Source organism: Rhineura floridana, chromosome 10 (genome assembly GCF_030035675.1).
Source record: "Rhineura floridana isolate rRhiFlo1 chromosome 10, rRhiFlo1.hap2, whole genome shotgun sequence".
Classification (NCBI taxonomy): domain Eukaryota; kingdom Metazoa; phylum Chordata; class Lepidosauria; order Squamata; family Rhineuridae; genus Rhineura; species Rhineura floridana.
In genome coordinates this window covers 76,491,365-76,510,291 of record NC_084489.1, presented here as the reverse complement: position 1 = coordinate 76,510,291, position 18,927 = coordinate 76,491,365, and the positions used below count along the sequence as shown (strand labels likewise).

The window sequence follows — 18,927 nt, the reverse complement described above, 5'->3', positions numbered from 1 at the left end:
AAAGGCCAATAAATGCTTTGAACAATTAGATATGCACTACTTCCTCTTCTGGGATATATTGCAAGACTTACGTAGAAGTAACAAACATCCCATCAGTGATATACAGGAATATAAATAAGGGAGGTAGAATTCCCAAAGATCTGAAAGTAAAAATGCAAAATGGATTCAGTTTATGCATGCTTTTGTCTATTCTAGACAGTAACATTGGGGGGGGGGAGAGAAGAATGTCAATCCCTATATCCAAGAGAAAATGAACTACTAGCTTCAAATACCCAATCAATCTTGTACTATTGCTCTTACAAATTTTTGGACACAGATACTTGGGCACTTTAACAGAAACTGAATGGAGACATGGACAAATCTATCCTATGAATGCAGATATTCTTCAAGTTGCTTTACTCTCAATTAAGACTATTGCTGACCAAATAAATTCAATTTTCCATACTTTCTGTACACTGTACACTGCAGTGCGCTAGAATATAGAAATGTAAATTACAAAAAGCGGTCAGCATTCAAAAAAATGAGGACAAAAAAATCATTTTTTCTAGAACCAAGAAATGCCAGTTATTCTTAGCAATTTTTTCAAAACAGAATATGTTATAAAGACATCCCTACCATACAGAGACTCCATACTCGCAGCATCATTGTCTATGAGAGCTGAAGCCACCCACACTATTCCAAGGATAAGCAGTGCAAGAAGAATGAGCATAACAAGGGTTTCCAGAATGCGTGCTTTGATCCCCTACAACAAAAAATAATGTGCTTTTATAACACACACACACACGCACACATATATAGACAGCAACACACTACTAATTACAAGCTATTATCTTCCTTAAGTGACTTTTGAGAGCCTCTATTAGTTTTTTTTCTAAAGCTGCAGAAAACAGTTTACAGTTACTACCATCACAGTTAATAATTTTATTCCATTAAATAAATAACTTACAACTTATTTTCACAGGAGCATTTTAAAATGACAAATACTTGTATTAAGTCACTAAGCTGAGAAAACATATTGGCCAAATTTTATCTATAATCTCAGTCAAGGGAATGGAAAGCCAGCTATGGCAAATAATCCAACCACATTAGAGTTTGCCTAAGTATAATGTGCCAATCCAAATACAGCCTTCCACTGTAATTGTTTCTGCTCTATACCTTACAGTCTACAACACCCTCAAGAGTGCAACGTACCTAAGACACTGCACACACATCATTCCCAACTTATAATGTAAGACCAGACACCACATATGTAGGTTACTGGAGACAGGGCAGGTGTGTGGATAAACAATGGCACATTCTTCTGGGCCAGATATCCACATAACCTCTTGAAAGTTTCAGCAATGCTACAGGGCCACCTCCAATTCAGCAAGAGAAGGTTGCAAGTTTTAAAAGCTAAGCTTCATTTTCACAAAAGCACTTTTAAAATTATATATGCTTCCAAATCCAATTTCCATATGTCTATTCCATCTCTTTTCATTATTACAGCCATCCTACAGCAAAGGCTCGTCAAGGGCCTAACAATTAATCCTTTTAAATAAAGAAAACATGCCTGTAAAATAACTTTCAAGCTCATGTATGAATAGCAGTTGACTTTACAATCTTGTAGCAATGAGAGACTAGGAAGCCACAAAGCCTAATAACTAAGACGTCCACTCTCCTTCTCCAATAAATCTGTATTAAAGAAGATTACTAGTATGTCAATTGAAACACATTGATATACCCCAATAAGCTACCTAGAGGGTAGCTTCTCTCTGTTCATGAAGTATATGTTTTCTGATGATAGTTCCTTGTTGACTCTGGATCAATCTTTTGACTTAAAATTTTCAGATTTTGTACTTTCAGGAAATTTCAGGAATAAATAGTAGCATAAAGCAAACCAGGCTATCACACACAGAAAAATATACAGACTGTCCAACAAATACTAAGTATTCTTGACTCTGAAACAAACGCAAAATGTCCAGTCTTGTAAAGACCTATGTGTTGGAACTACAGATAATTGTACTGAACTAAGTTCTACTCAGAGTAGACCCAATGAAACTAATGAACCTAAGTTAGTCATGTATATTAACTTCAGTGGGTCTACGATGCATAGGACTAGCACCGAAGTCTACCCCAAATTTCTTTTAATTGTGAAAATAACTGGATTTAGAACATTCTGCAGCCATACTTGAAGCTTACGTTTATATACATTTGTAGCTAGCATTCTCAGGAAATTAGTGAAAATCACAGAAGCTGCTTTTGTTTCTACAATTATTTACCATAAGGACATGAGAGTCAAGAAACATGAGCCAGAGTTAGCAGACCTCAGGGTAAAAAATGCAGCAGATGTCAGGATAGCATACAGAAGTACCATATGATCTGACAAAAGTCATTGTCTCTTCCATTCATAAAAAAAGGTAAGAGAACACAGCTTCAATAAAGTCATTTTAAAAAACACCATTGAACACCTGTAGACCAACTACATTAAATGTGCTTGACAGGATGACTGGAACCTATATAGTATACAATGCCTACACAAAAGTGCTATTTATCAACAGAACTGTGTTCATGTATTACTGGAAGCAAAACATCATGTTGGAATACTAGTCTAAGTGAAGTCATATAATTTACATATTTATTTCAAAAGTATTTCTGTACCACCTCTCATGTCAAGTCGTGAGGTAATATTAAATATTAAAATGAGTATCAAATTGAGTATCAATATTAAAATGAGTATCAAAATGTTAAAAACCAGGAAGAAAATGCAACTGAAAAACTAGGGCAGAATTAAAATTATACACAGCAGCAAAAGTGAGGGTGAACACATGTGTTTTCGAAATACTCTTAAATATCCTAACCTCAGAGGGACGATGGTTCCATATTATGGTTGCCACCACAGAAAGGTCTCTCCTTTTAGTTGTTGTTAACCATACTTCCATAACTCAAAACATGACCTGGAGGGCCTAACCAGAGGATTGCAATGATCATATAGGGCAAGGGTGGGGACCTCCAGGCTATGGGCCAGTCTAGGCCCACCAGGAGGTCCTATTTGGCCCACAAGGCCATTTTCCCCAAGCCACGACCACCTTTGAATCAGGATGGGGTTCAATTATGCATTGGCTGCAGGTGCAGTAAGAGTTAACCCCCACTTATCAGCTGATGAGCAGGGGTTAGATTCTGCTCAGAGGCACACACAACCAAAGAAAATTTCTTTCTCCCCTTCATCCCTTTGCCCCTGCTGCTGCTTTGAAAGCCTGTAAAATGCAAACTTCTTTCTCCACTTTCCAAAGTAGCAGGGAGAACAAAGGGGGAAAGAAGCTAGCAACACCCCTTGTGCTGCAGTTCTAAAACATCTGCCAGCAATCGGATGTTGGGTGCTTGGGAGCCCTGTGCAAGGGATTTTGACAAGTGGGCAGGACAACCCATCTATCAATCGTGTGCCATCATAACGACATTGTGCAATTGGACCATTCGTCTCACCTGAAGGGTGATTTTCATAGGAGGGACGCCATCAAGCAGGTTATAGCTCCATCTATCGTCCGAAGGCAAGAATGTTTTTGAAGTCAAGACTAGGGGCGTCAGGCCCCTCCCACTCTCCAGTTCATTCACAGCGAGTCCAAAGAGAGATATCTAAAGATGCAGGAGAAAAGGTCAACGGGCCTACCAGCAAGAACATAACATAATAGCAACATTCATAATAATATGACTCTAACATAGAGAGATAACAGTAATAGCAGTCTTGACTTCACTAGTAAATCAAAATATAATAGCGTTAACAGGAATATATGAAAAATCCCAAAAAGTATCTAGGTATCCTCCAACTGGGAGGGTCGTGATGGCATTCCTCCTATGAAAATTACCCTTCAGGTGAGACCAATGGTCCATTTTCCATAGGAGGAATGCCATCAAGCGGGATGTACCAAAGCAGCCCATAACAGGGAGGGACCACCCACATCCTAATCATCATTAAGAACCTGCTGCAACACTCGTCTGCCAAAAGAGGCATCGGCAGAGGCATAATGGTCTATTTTATAATGCCTTATAAACGAGTGTGGGGTAGACCAAACAGCAGCTCTGCAAATGTCGGCAACAGGAGTGTTGGTAGCAAAAGCAGCCGTAGTGGCCACTGACCTAGTGGAATGAGCTGTTATACTAGCTGGAACTGGAAGCTTAAAGGACTCATAGGCTAAAGTAATACATGCCCGCAACAAGCGGGATAAGGTGGATTTAGCTACTTTAAGCCCCATAGAACGTGGATGAAAGGATACAAACAAAGACTCACTCCGTCGTATATCCTGGGTCCTGTTCAGGTAAGTCTTGAGAGCCCTCCGAACATCCATTGAATGCCAAGCCTTCTCCAGAGGATGGGTAGGATTCGGGCAAAATGAAGGAAGCACAATATCCTGATTGCAATGGAAAACTGAATTGACCTTGGGACAGAAGGCAGGATCAGTTTTCAGCACAACAGAGTCCTTGTGAAAAACACAGAGATGGCGGGCAGAAGACAGTGCGCCCAGTTCCGAAACTCGTCTCGCAGAGGTGATCGCGAACAGGAACAGGACCTTAAATGACAACAGACGTAAAGGCACAGACCGAAGAGGCTCAAACGGAGGGCGTTGTAAAGCCTGTAGGACCTTCGACAGACTCTATGAGGGAAAACGGTGGACTACAGCCGGTGAGCGTAACGCGGCTCCCCTCAGAAAACGTTTGATGAATGGATGCGAGGCAATAGGAGCACCAGCGGAGGACACTGAAAGAATGGACAACAGAGTGGACACATGTCTACGTAAGGTGTTGGGTCTAAGTCCCATCAGGAGGCCCCTATGAAGGAATTGCAGCACCTGATGTATTGTGGCCTGGGAAGGATCAAGGTGTTGGGATTGACACCACCTGGAGAATGCCACCCAAGTATGTTGATATATACGGGTGGTGGATGGTCTTCTCGAGGCCAAGATAATGTCAATAACAGCATCAGAGATGCCAGCAGCCGTTAAATGTCCCCGTTCAGAAGCCACGCTGTTAGCTTGAGCCAATTGGGATCCTGATGCAAGATTGGGCCCTGGGATAAGAGGTCTGGCCTCACTGGGATCGGCCAAGGGTCCGTCACTGACATTGCAAGGAGATCCGAGAACCACGGTCGACGGGGCCAATATGGAGCTATCAGAACCAGTTTGGCCCTCTCGCGTCGCACCTTCCTCAAGGTTCTGGCTAACAATGGTATTGGAGGGAAGGCATACAATAGCCCATCTGGCCACGGTAGCAATAGGGCATCCACAGCTTCCGCTGTCGTGTCCAGGTATCGAGCAAAGTACCTGGGTAGCTGGCAATTGCGACTGGAGGCAAATAGATCGATTGAGAAGACGCCGAACCGACACTGGAGAAGATGGAAGATGGTCGGATGAAGTTTCCATTCTCCCGGAAAGACCTGTTGTCTGCTGAGCCAGTCTGCTGTCACATTCCAAATTCCTCTGAGATGTTCTGCTTTCAAGGATTGCAGATGTTGCTCTGCCCAGTCGAATATGAGGGAAGACAGGTTTTGCAGAGGATGGGACCTGGTCCCCCCTTGTCTGTTTAAATGAGATTTGGCACACGTGTTGTCCGTTCGAATGAGAACATGGTCCAAGTGGAACAGAGATTGAAAATGGAGCAGAGCTAAGTGGACAGCCTTCAGTTCCAGCCAATTGATGCTCTGAGTCTGCTCTGCTGTGGTCCAAACCCCCTGAACGAACTGGGAGTTGCAGTGGGCTCCCCAGCCGAGGAGGCTGGCATCTGTGGTGACGACAGTTCTGCGGGGTTCTCTGAATGGAGTGCCCTGGGTGAGGTGTTGAACCCTCATCCACCAGCAGAATGACAGGCGCAGTGATGAGCTCAGGGGGATCGCTCGATGGTTTGAGTTGGCGATGTCCTGCTGAAATGGTAACAAAGCCCACTGGAGTGGGCGTGTGTGAGCTCAAGCCCATGGCACAATATGGATGGTGGACACCAACATTCCGAGGGCCCTGGCTAAAAGCATGATGTCTGTGGTTATGTGGCGCATCAGAGACCGAGCGATGTCTGTGATAGCAGTTATGCGGTCTGGAGACAGGAACACCGTCGCCTGCAGGGTGTCCAACATCGCCCCTAGATGTTGTAGGCATTGGGTTGGTTGGAGATGGCATTTGTCGAAGTTGACTAGCCAGCCGTAGGCCTGCAAGACATGGAGCGTGAGCGTTAGATGGCGATGAGCCAGCTCCTTGGAACTCGCCCATATTAAAAGATCGTCCAAGTAGGGGTAGATATGGACCCCTTGAAGCTTGAGGTAAGCCACTAGTATGAGTAGCACCTTGGTAAATACTCTCGGGGCAGATAAGAGGCCGAACGGCATCGCTCGATATTGAAAATGCTGGGGGCCGAAAGCAAACCGAAGGAATTTTCTGTGGGCTATGCAAATGGGCACATGGAGATACACTTCCTTTAGGTCGATAGAAGCCAGGAATTCTCCTTCTTGTAGGCTTTCTGTAATGGAGTGGAGGGATTCCATTTTGAACCTGCGATACTTTACAAAACGGTTAATGAACTTGAGGTCCAATACCGCCCTCCATGACAGATCTCGTTTGGGCACAGCAAATAGGAGGGAGTACACCCCTTCCAACCTCTCTGTTGTAGGGACTGGCTCTATCGTCGCTATGTCCAAGAGGTGATGTATGGCTGTCTGCATGATGCAGTGCCTGGCTGGTGCCCTGGGACAAGGGGAGGGATGAAACTTGTCTGGAGGTGTTGCCCAAAACTCAACTGCATAGCCAGAACAAAAAAGATCTCTGATCCAGGCGACCTGAGTCAGACGCAGCCAATGATCTCCAAACAGGAGCACTCTGCCCCCAACCGGTATTGCGTCAGTACTGTTTGTGCTGGCGAGACCCTCCCCTATATGAGGACGTTGAGGTACCTCTGCACCCTTGGTACTGACCTCTGCCCGGGAAACGTCTGTTCCAGGTTCCCCTGAAGGGGCGGGAATCGTAATTTCGGAATTCGCAGCCTCGTCCCCCGGGCCACGTTCCTCGAAATGGCTGGGCCATGCGGTATGGGGTGAAACGCCTGAAAGGCCTGTGATCAACGTTTTTAACAGTAGCCAAAACAGGCTTTCGAGCATCCTTGGGGTCAACAAGCACTGCCTTTAGGGCTTCCTCGCCGAAGAGTAAAGATCCAGAGTAAGGTGCCCTTGATAAATTAACTCTGGCTGTAGAGTCAGCTTGCCAGTGATGGAGCCATAGGGTCCGTCGAGCGACTACCTGAGCTGCCACAGCTCGTGCTCCCAGTTGATTCGCGTCCAAGGTGGCATCAGCTACAAACGCCGCTGTCTTGCGCAATTTTATCAGTGACCTCAGAGAGACAGGATCGGGATTAGTGTCCTCTAAAAGGTCATCCAACCACATCATCGCTGCCCTGGAAAAGATGGAAGCTGATGCAGAGGCTCGCATGGAGAAGGCGGTGGCCTCATGATTCTTGCGTAAGGCAAAGTCCAGCCTCCGCTCAGTGGCGTCCTTTAGATGGGAATCTCCTTCCCTCGGCAAAAGGGATCTAGAGACTAGACTGGAGATTGGCTCGTCAATGCCAGGGACGGCCAGTCTGCTGGTAAAGTCCGGAGCCAGAGAATAAAGTCTGTCTGCAAGGGCGTTGAAGCGGCGAGATTGTAATGGATGAGACCATTCGTCGTTGGCCAGTTTAACTATGGGATCTGGCACCGGAAGGTAGTGCTCTGCTGGTGCAGGGGATTTCAAGACCCTGGCCCCTTTAATAGCGGGAGCGGGAGCGGGAGCTGCCGGTTGTGTAGCTTGAAGGCCAAGGGTGTGCTATACTCTGCGAGCAAGAGGCTGATAATCTGAGGCATCAAACAGTCGATAAGAAGTATCCTCCTCATGTTCCGAATGATCACTCCATTCGTCTCCTTCGGCTTGTACAGCAAAGGGTGACTGTTTCCCACAAGAAACGTCATCAATAAATCTGCCTCTGGCGATATCAAAAGTGTTTGGGGAGCATGATGGATGTGCCTCATTACATACATAGTGGTCCATACTGTGCTGAGGTATGGCGGGGACTTGTGGCGGTGGCTGTGTTTGAGTAAAGAATGACAGCATGCCTTGTAGTTGAGATAGGAACTCATGAGACAGCTGCAGCCCCGGTGAAGCGGATGGTTGCGCTTGTAGAGGCGGCCCAGTAGGCTGTGACGATGGATAAGCCCTGGGCGGTAATATGGGAGGGGGCTGGCTGGTAGTTGGCTCTTCAGGAAACCCAGCCAAGTCCTCCTCGGAGGAGGAAGCAGTGGGAGAGTGAAATAGATTCATTAACTGTTCCTGGGCTGCTGCATTGGAAACCGGAACAGAGACATAGCGTGGGCGCCTGGCTTTGCTGTGGCTGGAAAGATGCTTTGTTTTGGCAACCGCTTTGGTATGCTTATGCTTGGCCGCCTTAGATTGTTTCGGCTTGGCTATCTGAGTCATCGCTGGTTGTTCCGCCATCTTATATTTTCTATGGGTTTCAGTACACGGCCGCGGATGGGGCAGAATGCACAGACCCTAACAGGCTCAGTACACGGCCGCGGATGGGGCAGAATGCACTGGCAGATGGCTAAGTACACGGCCACGGATGGGGCAGAATGTACAGTATAAGCAGGCTTGGTACACGGCCACGAATGGGGCAGAATGTACAGTATAAGCAGGCTTGGTACACGACCACGGATGGGGCAGAATGTACAGTTCAGGCAGTCCTGGTACACAGCCACGGATGGGGCAGAATGTACAGATCAAACAGCTTGTGTTCATTATCAACAGTCTTAGTACACAGCCACGAATGGGGCAGAATGTACAGGTTCAACAGCCTGGTGCACAGCCACAGCCTTGATGATACAGGCACAAAGGTACAGGTTCAAATAGTTGTAGTGATCAGATGTTTGCAAGAAGCAGCAGCAGTCGCAGATTTAATAAAGGAACCTGTGAAGAACTATAAGATCCTATCTGCAACACACACACAAAGGGTAGATCAAGCTGTGGGAGCTGACTGAAAGCCTGGGCTCTGCTATCCAAAGCCTTTGTAATAGAGACCCCCCTTTGCAGTACTGAAAAGGCTTAACAGAAAGAGCAAGAAAAAGGGACAAAAAAAGTGGCGCCCGCGAAAAGAGCGGGAAATTTGGCCAATCAGAAGGGCTTGTGGTGATGAAGGAGCAATGGCAGTCGCTGGGGAGCACCAGCGAGCCGAAAAATTGGCCTCCAAAAAAAAAATAAAAAGACGCTCTGGAGCCACGGGGCTGAGCAGCACGATCGCGGCTATAAAAGCCAGGAAAGGGAGTCTGCCACGGAGGCAAGACGGCCAGCAAAATCCCCTAGTAATTAGAATTAAGGACACAAAGAGCCGCAGCTGCAGGCTCCGGGGGAAAACCGCAGCGAAAGTAAGCGGCGAGTTGAAAAAGGAGAGCGGACGGACAGAGAGCTGCAGCCGCAAGCTCCTGGTTAAATCTGCGTCCGCCGGCGAAGGGAGGGACAGCCACAGCCGCGGACTCCTAGAATCGCCGTTTAGCTAGGGAAGGAACGCAGCCGCAAGCTCCTGGGGTGAGCTTGCGAATGCCGACTGAGGACAGGAGAACTGCAGCCGCAGTCTCCCAAAATTGGCGTATGACTAGGCAGGGAGCTGCAGCCGCAAGCTCCCTAACAAGGCTGCGTCCGCCGCCTTGGGAAGGGAGAACCGCCGCCGTGGTCTCCCAGGAAAAGATCAGGGACTGAGGGGAAAATTAGACAAAAAAGACAAACAAATACAGTCACACAAATAGACAAAGAACTTATCTAGACGCTAGCTTTATCTAACTTGCACGGACGAAGGCAAGAATGAACTGGAGAGTGGGAGGGGCCTGACGCCCCTAGTCTTGACTTCAAAAACATTCTTGCCTTCGGACGATAGGTGGAGCTATAACCTTCTTGATGGCATTCCTCCTATGGAAAATGACATGTGGGTAGCCCTGCCCACCTGTCAAATTTGGCCAAGGCCAATCCTGATAAGGATCTGACCCATGAATGTAAAAAGATTCCCCATCCCTGATGTAGGTAAATAGGGAGAATGGAGCTCCTCTTATGCTGGTCCCAAGGATCAGTACCAAAACCTTAAACCTGCTCATAGCTTAAACATACACATGCATGCATGCATGCACATACTAGCTATGCCTAGACTGGATTTATATAATTTACTTTAAAAACACCACTATTGTTAAAATGGTTGCAGATGGCAAACCAAAGGTATTAAGTTACAAAATTCAAACTGAAATTAAAATTTTCAAAGCACTTAATCTTAAACCTTCAGATTTAATAAAAAATGTAATCAGCAATGCAGTTCGACTACACTAAATTATCAATGAAGTTAAAACAGTTGTATTCCTCAAAGGAAAAAAAAGAACTGAACAATAAGCTGACATGTTTCTACAGAGCTCACAATTTAGCATATTTCTGGCAGAACATCTTGACCTCTTTCAAGGTATGTCAACATTATTACTTTTTATAAGCACTGCCTTCTGCGCAACTGGTTAACCTGAGAAACATTTTTATTTTCATGGCATGTTTAAAATATATATTAAGCCCATTGTATTTATTTGACTTTAGTTTGTTCAACAAGATATTCAAGTTGCAATTAAGCAAGCAAATCATCCTGAAATCCAAGCAGCAGAGGACTAGAGGAGTTATTTTAATCTATGAAACAGATCCGACCAGCAGTTGAATTGTTTTTCTAACCTATGTACATGGGAGAAAAGAATCGTTTCTTTGCTAAAATTAGCACAATTATAATTTAGCATTTGAACACCACTCCAAGACTTTTTTAAAAAAGGACTTTTGAGCCCATGTAGCTTTTCAGAAAGCAAGATCTCAAACGTCTTTGTCTTAAGAGAAGTTTATTTTGAAACTTTCTTCATAAACTGAGCTACCTGGTTCTGTTTTCAACTAAATCTTCATAACAGGTTTTTTTTGGGGGGGGGTGCTAGAGGAGGAAGAAAGAAGCAGAAATCAGACTAATGAGTTCTTTTCACAAACACTAATCCTGCTCAATGCCAGCATCTAATACTAGATGTTATACAAAAAGGTGTAAACCTATACGTAAGCATTCAGAAGAAGCTATTATTACCAAAAACTTTTGCCTTCCACTGTGTACCAAACTTAACATTCTTCAGTGCAAACCAATATTTGTATTAGCATAGACTCTTCCATCTGTGTTGTAAAGCAAAGTGAACCAATTCATAGTATTCACATGAATGCTATTTGAAAAATATTCTACAAATAATATATTTATATATGCAGTAAAGGTCACAAGAAAAATTAATCAACCTACAATTGATCAAGAAAAATTAGTCAATGACATATATTCATATGCAGCATACTAAATATAAAACAAACACAAATATGCTGGTATCTGCTATCTCCTCTCCCACTCTGTAGCCCTTTAATGCTCAAAACCAGTGCTGTTATAACGTAGGAAATCACCTTATGCTCAGTCAGACCATTGGTCCATCTAGCTTAGTACTGTCTAAGAAGAGCCTGCTGGATCAGGCCAGTGGCCCATCTAGTCCAGCATCCTGTTCTCACAGTGGCCAACCAGGTGCCTGGGGGAAGCCCGCAAGCAGGACCCGAGTGCAAGAACACTCTCCCCTCCTGAGGTTTCCGGCAACTGGTTTTCAGAAGCATGCTGCCTCTGACTAGGGTGGCACAGCACAGCCATCACGGCTAGTAGCCATTGATAGCCCTGTCCTCCATGAATTTCTCTAATCTTCTTTTAAAGCCATCCAAGCTGGTGGCCATTACTGCATCTTGTGGGAGCAAATTCCATAGTTTAACTATGCGCTGAGTAAAGAAGTACTTCCTTTTGTCTGTCCTGAATCTTCCAACATTCAGCTTCTTTGAATGTCCACGAGTTCTAGTATTATGAGAGAGGGAGAAGAACTTTTCTCTATCCACTTTCTCAATGCCATGAATAATTTTATACACTTCTATCATGTCTCCTCTGACCCGCCTTTTCTCTAAACTAAAAAGCCCCAAATGCTGCAACCTTTCCTCGTAAGGGAGTCGCTCCATCCCCTTGATCATTCTGGTTGCCCTCTTCTGAACCTTTTCCAACTCTATAATATCCTTTTTGAGATGAGGCAACCAGAACTGTACACAGTATTCCAAATGCGGCCGCACCATAGATTTATACAACGGCATTATGATATCGACTGTTTTATTTTCAATACCTTTCCTAATTATCCCTAGCATGGAATTTGCCTTTTTCACAGCTGCCGCACACTGGGTTGACATTTTCATCGTGCTGTCCACTACAACCCGAGGTCTCTCCCCTGGTCGGTCACCGCCAGTTCAGACCCCATGAGCGTATATGTGAAATTAAGGTTTTTTGCTCCAATATGCATAATTTTACACTTGTTTATATTGAATTGCATTTGCCATTTTTCCGCCCATTCACTCAGTTTGGAGAGGTCTTTTTGGAGCTCTTCGCAATCCCTTTTTGTTTTAACAACCCTGAACAATTTAGTGTCGTCAGCAAACTTGGCCACTTCACTGCTCACTCCTAATTCTAGGTCATTAATGAACAAGTTGAAAAGTACAGGTCCCAATACCGATCCTTGAGGGACTCCACTTTCTACAGCCCTCCATTGGGAGAACTGTCCGTTTATTCCTACTCTCTGCTTTCTGCTTCTTAACCAATTCCTTATCCACAAGAGGACCTCTCCTCTTATTCCATGACTGCTAAGCTTCCTCAGAAGCCTTTGGTGAGGTACCTTGTCAAACGCTTTTTGAAAGTCTAAGTACACTGTGTCCACTGGATCACCTCTATCTATATGCTTGTTGACACTCTCAAAGAATTCTAATAGGTTACTGAGACAGGACTTTCCCTTGCAGAAGCCATGCTGGCTCTGCTTCAGCAAGGCTTGTTCTTCTATGTGCTTAGTTAATCTAGCTTTAATAATACTTTCTACCAGTTTTCCAGGGACAGAAGTTAAGCTAACCAGCCTGTAATTTCCGGGATCCCCTCTGGATCCCTTTTTGAAGATAGGTGTTACATTTGCCACTTTCCAGTCCTCAGGCACGGAGGAGGACTCAAGGGACAAGTTACATATTTTAGTTAGCAGATCAGCAATTTCACCTTTGAGTTCTTTGAGAACTCTCGGGTGGATGCCATCCGGGCCCGGTGATTTGTCAGTGTTTATATTGTCCATTAAGCTTAGAACTTCCTCTCTCGTTACCACTATTTGTCTCAGTTCCTCAGAATCCCTTCCTGCAAATGTTAGTTCAGGTTCAGGGATCTGCCCTATATCTTCCACTGTGAAGACAGATGCAAAGAATTCATTTAGCTTCTCTGCAATCTCCTTATCGTTCTTTAGTACACCTTTGACTCCCTTATCATCCAAGGGTCCAATCGTCTCCCTAGATGGTCTCCTGCTTTGAATGTATTTATAGAATTTTTTGTTGTTGGTTTTTATGTTCTTAGCAATGTGCTCCTCAAATTCTTTTTTAGCATCCCTTCTTGTCTTCTTGCATTTCTTTTGCCAGAGTTTGTGTTCTTTTTTATTTTCTTCATTCGGACAAGACTTCCATTTTCTGAAGGAAGACTTTTTGCCTCTAAGAGCTTCCTTGACTTTGCTCGTTAACCATGCTGGCATCTTCTTGGCCCTGGCGGTACCTTTTCTGATCTGCGGTATGCACTCCAGTTGAGCTTCTAATATAGTGTTTTTAAACAACTTCCAAGCATTTTCGAGTGATGTGACCCTCTGGACTTTGTTTTTCAGCTTTCTTTTTACCAATCCCCTCATTTTTGTGAAGTTTCCTCTTTTCAAGTCAAATGTGACCGTGTTGGATTTTCTTGGCAATTGGCCAGTTACATGTATGTTTAATTTAATAGCACTGTGGTCACTGCTCCCAATCGGTTCAACAACACTTACATCTCGCACCAGGTCCCGGTCCCCACTGAGGATTAAGTCCAGGGTTGCCGTCCCTCTGGTCAGTTCCATGACCAACTGGTCTAGGGAATAGTCATTTAGAATATCTAGAAACTTTGCTTCTTTGTCATGACTGGAACACATATGCAGCCAGTCTATGTCCGGGTAGTTGAAGTCACCCATTACTACCACATTTCCTAGTTTGGATGCTTCCTCAATTTCATATCTCATCTCAAGGTCTCCCTGAGCATTTTGATCAGGGGGACGATAGATCGTTCCCAGTATTAAGTCCCTCCTGGGGCACGGTATCACCACCCACAACGATTCTGTGGAGGAGTCTGCCTCTTTTGGGGTTTCCAGCTTGCTGGATTCAATGCCTTCTTTCACGTATAGAGCGACTCCGCCACCAATACGTCCTTCCCTGTCCTTCCGATATAGTTTATATCCAGGGATAACCGTATCCCACTGGTTTTCTCCATTCCACCAGGTCTCCGTTATGCTCACTATATCAATGCTCTCCTCTAAGACCAAGCACTCCAGTTCTCCCATCTTGGTTCGGAGGCTCCTAGCATTAGCGTACAGGCACTTGTAAGCAGTGTCTCTCTTCAAGTGTCTTTGGCACTTGTGGTTAGGCCTGTGGTAATTTTGCTCTTCTGAATTTATATCCTGTGCCCCTGCTCTCACAATGCCTACTTCTAGGCCTACCCCTTTTAAAATTTCATCATTTCTTTGCTTTTTATCCCAGGGGGGAGGTTTATTCCGAACCGGACCTTTCTCAGCTCCTGTCGGGTTTCCCCCCTCAGTCAGTTTAAAAGCTGCTCTGCTACCTTTTTAATTTTAAGTGCCAGCAGTCTGGTTCCATTCTGGTTCAAGTGGAGCCCGTCCCTTTTGTACAGGCCCGGCTTGTCCCAAAATGTTCCCCAGTGCCTAACAAATCCGAACCCTTCCACCCGACACCATCGTCTCATCCACGCATTGAGACTGCGAAGCTGGGCCTGTCTGGCTGGTCCTGCGCGTGGAACCGGTAGCATTTCAGAGAAAGCCACCTTGGAGGTCCTGGCTTTCAGCATCCTACCTAGCAACCTAAATTTTGCTTCCAGGACCTCACGGCTGCATTTCCCCATGTCGTTGGTGCCAACGTGCACCACGACCACTGACTCCTGCCCAGCACTGTCTACCAAACTATCTAAACGACGGGCGATATCCGCAACCTTCGCACCAGGCAGGCAAAACACCTTGCGGTCTACACGCCCATCACACACCCCACTGTCTATGTTCCTAATGATCGAATCACCCACTACAAGGATCCCTCCACCCCCTGGAGATATATCCTCGGCACGAGAGGATAGCTGCTCATCCCCCAAGGAATGGGTCCCTTCTAAGGGATCGTTTCCCTCTTCCTCAGCTGGATGCTCTCCTTCCCCGAGACCATCGTTCTCCATGATAGCAGGAGAGCTATCATCGTTGGAGTGGGACACAGCTATAACGTCCCTGAAGGCCTCCTCCACACACCTCTCTGCTCACTCAGCTTTTCCAGGTCTGCCACCTTGGTCTCAAGGAAATGAAGTCGTTCCCGGAGAGCCAGGAGCTCATTGCACCGAGAGCACACCCACGACCTCTGTCCAACAGGCAGATAGTCGTACATGCTGCAGGCGGTGCAAAACACTGGAAAGCCCCCACACCCCTGCTGGCTTCTTACCTGCATAGTTTTGTTTAAGGTTTATTACGTCAATGGGTTGGAGACTGCAGTTTAGTTGAGGTCAGGGAACAGACGGGCAGAGTAGGGGGCCCTGGCCTCCTCGCCCTGCTGCCAAACTCGCTCTGCTGCTTAACTTGCCTTGACGCTTTGTCAGCTGGGGCTCCCTCTAGCTCGTGGAGCGGGCTCCCTCGCTAGGGTTCTCTGACTTTATATGTGTGGCTGGTTCCTCCCAGCTACTGCTGCCAGCCAATGACGTGTTACTTGAGGCTGATGGCTCACTATCAGCTGGGGCTTAACTCTTTAGGATTATCTCAAGCTTCCTTCCTTTGAAGGCAGGAAGGCAGGCTTCCTTCCTGAGCGAGGGGCAGGGCTGTTTAAGCTTTTGGCTGCTTTTAATCTAAGCAAGGGGCTGCGCCTTCCAGGCAAGTCTTTTTTGTTTGTTGTTTTCCCACCTAGAACAGCCTGACCTTTCTTTAACCTAGGGAAACAGAGCTTCTGGTTGTGTTTCAGGAAGGCTGAAGCTGCCCTTTTTAGCAAGGACTGAGCTGACTCTCTCCCTGTATGTATCGGTGGAGTTTCCTTTTCCCCCTTCTCTCCGACTGGAATTTAGCCTTGTTTACAGTGTCCCCTGAAGCTACACTGTCTACACTGATTGGCAGTGACTCTTCAGGGTTTCAGGTAGGGGTCTCTCCCAGCTCTACCTGGAGATGCTGTGGATTAAGCTTGGGTCTTCTGCATGCAAAGCAAGTGCTCTACCACTGAGCTGGGACCCTTCCCCCATAATATATAAGCTAAATAGAACACATGTGCCACAACAATAAAAGGAAAAGTTGAATTCAATTTGAAATCAAAGTCTCACTTGATGTTTGCCACTATGGTTGTGGTTGTATACGTGCTCCTCATGTGTGGATTCACTCCATAAGCACAGAATTCAGTCTCTGATATAGTTTTTTGGCAACTTGATTATCTCAGGGGCAGTTTTAAGCACGTTTCTAAACCTAATCAATATAGAAACACTTGGGAAAAACATGGGCAACAGTTGATGAAGAACTGGGGAGCCGGGATGTCAGATGGGACTTCCAGAATCAGTGAAAAAGTCTTTAGTGCACTGGTTCCCTAACCATCTTTCATAGTTGCTGCTGCTCCTTGTTGCCTGTACCTTCCTGCTCAACACCCAGCCCTACCGGTCATCTAACCCCAATCATCATATTTGCTTTTGAAAATTTGGAAACAGAATGATGTAAAATGATGTACATTCATTTGCTTCATGTAATTTGTTCGTATCAGAGAAGGAAAGGGGTTGTGGCATGGTGTAGACAAGGGGAAAATTACTTGCCCATCATCTGTGCTGATTACAACCCTGAGGTCACTGATACTGCTGCAGATTTAATTAGCAACCGCTGTATCAGATGCACTACTATGGCTTTTACAGTTTAAGGATTTTCTCATTTATATTTTTTAAAAAACCATTAGTCACTAGTTGCAAAGAAAGCCCTAAGCCAGCAAGGATGCCATTTTAAACAAAGCATGTATAGAAGTGTGTTTTAAATGTGCTGAATTTTAAAGAATTAACTTAGTATGTTAGCACATGTCAAAAAATCGTATAGTCTTTAATGTCACTGATTTAAATAACTTTTGTTTCTGGTTCTAGTAATGAAAGAATAAAGGGGCTGTAATACAGTGTAACACAATTCAGTTCACAATACCAGTAAACATTTCATTCAGATCAGAGCACTAAAATTTCAGTCTGTGATAAAGGATTTTTACAGAAAAAGAAATATAAGAGTAAATGCCAAATAAACACACACTCTTAATCACATTCTGTGACTCTATTTGGAGACCCAATATTCACAGTAGCTTGCAGTTACCCCAGCTTCAGACATTAAAGCAGGCAGAGAATGAGCTTCAGTCATATAAAGCAATACTCATCTCATTAACAGTTTTTCTAGGAAACCAAACAAAAAACCCTGCTTGGAAAAAAGACAGTTTAATCAAGATTTCCCATGAACAGCTGCCCTCTTCTGTAATAGTATTACCAAGAAACAGAAGTGACTGAAGTTATTTCAGGGTGGTTTTTTTTACAGGAACAAAATGTTTTAAATAACTAATCTACTAAGTGATGCACTACAAATATTCCATCATAAACACAATAATTACGCATTTAGAATACTTCTTAAAATATGTAGTCTGTTAAGATACTTGGCAAGAAAACCAAAATCTAAAGCATTTGCATTAAACTACATTCAAAAGGTGAGGCCAAACAGTACTCCCTCTAACCAAAAACCAAAACCATAAAGCCTATATGTAAGGCTGCTCCATCAATTTCTAAACCTGTTATATAGAAATAAACAACAAGTATGGCCAAAGTTTTAAATAATGCAGCTTATGAACTCCAAGAACAACTGCGAACTATCCTCTGAACTGAAGAGTCATGTTAAATCAGCCATCTATACTAAATAGCAGGTACTAATTTGTTACTTGATTTTTAAAAAATATATAGCATCTCTAATTACCAGCGAAGTAATCAACTATGTATCACATTCTTGATACATGTTTCAATGTAAATCCTCCTATGTGAAATGCCACCTTAGAACACATTCTATTGCTGTTTAACAAAAATTAGACTACTCCACGGTAGGGAGAGTACAAGAATTTTAACTGAAGTTAAAAAGATGTTCTTTTATCTGTCCACTACAATGTAGTCTCTCTCTCATTGCCAGTCTATTTAAGACATGATTTTGTAGAGAAATCTTTTGTACAGAAATGCTTAAGATAATGTAAACCACTTAGCTGTCATAAAGTGTTTGGCAGTGGGCCTCTCACATACCTTTAAAAAAATAAGGCTAATCTGTTTTATTTTTAAACAGTTTTCTTAGTAAAACAGTTCTACATGGGAGAAGAAAAGATGGAAGTGGTGATAGGGTTACTACTTAACACACAGGCTGGTGAAATATTGCTCTATTTTTTTTTTTGCAATGCGCACGCCAAGATCAAAACATTATGCAGGTTAAATTTCCTTGAAAGGTTCACAGCAGGCATCTTCCTTTTTGTATGCACAGCATTTGATTTCCTTTTACTCACAAAAAAACCTCACCAAGAACATCTATGTGCCACTAACACTAAGCAGCACTTCCTTAATCACTTATTTCCAACAATTTATGGATGATCAGTGGAAAAACGAGCAAAAATAATGAAAGAATGCTATGAAGCGTCCTTGAGACATATTGGCTTAGACTTCCTACTCATTTCTCTGTATCTTTAACATTGGGGGCCTGATACAAATTAGTCACTGGGGGGGGAGTCATTTGGT

General features: G+C 44.3%; 1 protein-coding gene across 4 annotated transcripts in view; it reads right to left on the bottom strand.

Moving 5' to 3' along the window:
* Positions 1-18,927, bottom strand: part of LMBR1 (limb development membrane protein 1) — a 116,347-nt gene that overhangs the window by 43,149 nt on the left and 54,271 nt on the right. For 3 of the 4 annotated variants that reach the window (XM_061585906.1, XM_061585907.1, XM_061585904.1), the window contains exons 6-8: positions 3,460-3,609; positions 616-742; positions 72-140 (exon numbers count right to left, since the gene is read on the bottom strand). In XM_061585906.1, the coding sequence (XP_061441890.1) occupies positions 72-140; positions 616-742; positions 3,460-3,609 (346 nt within the window). The remainder of the gene's footprint in view (positions 1-71; positions 141-615; positions 743-3,459; positions 3,610-18,927) is intronic. The other variant, XM_061585905.1, reaches the window with a different exon arrangement.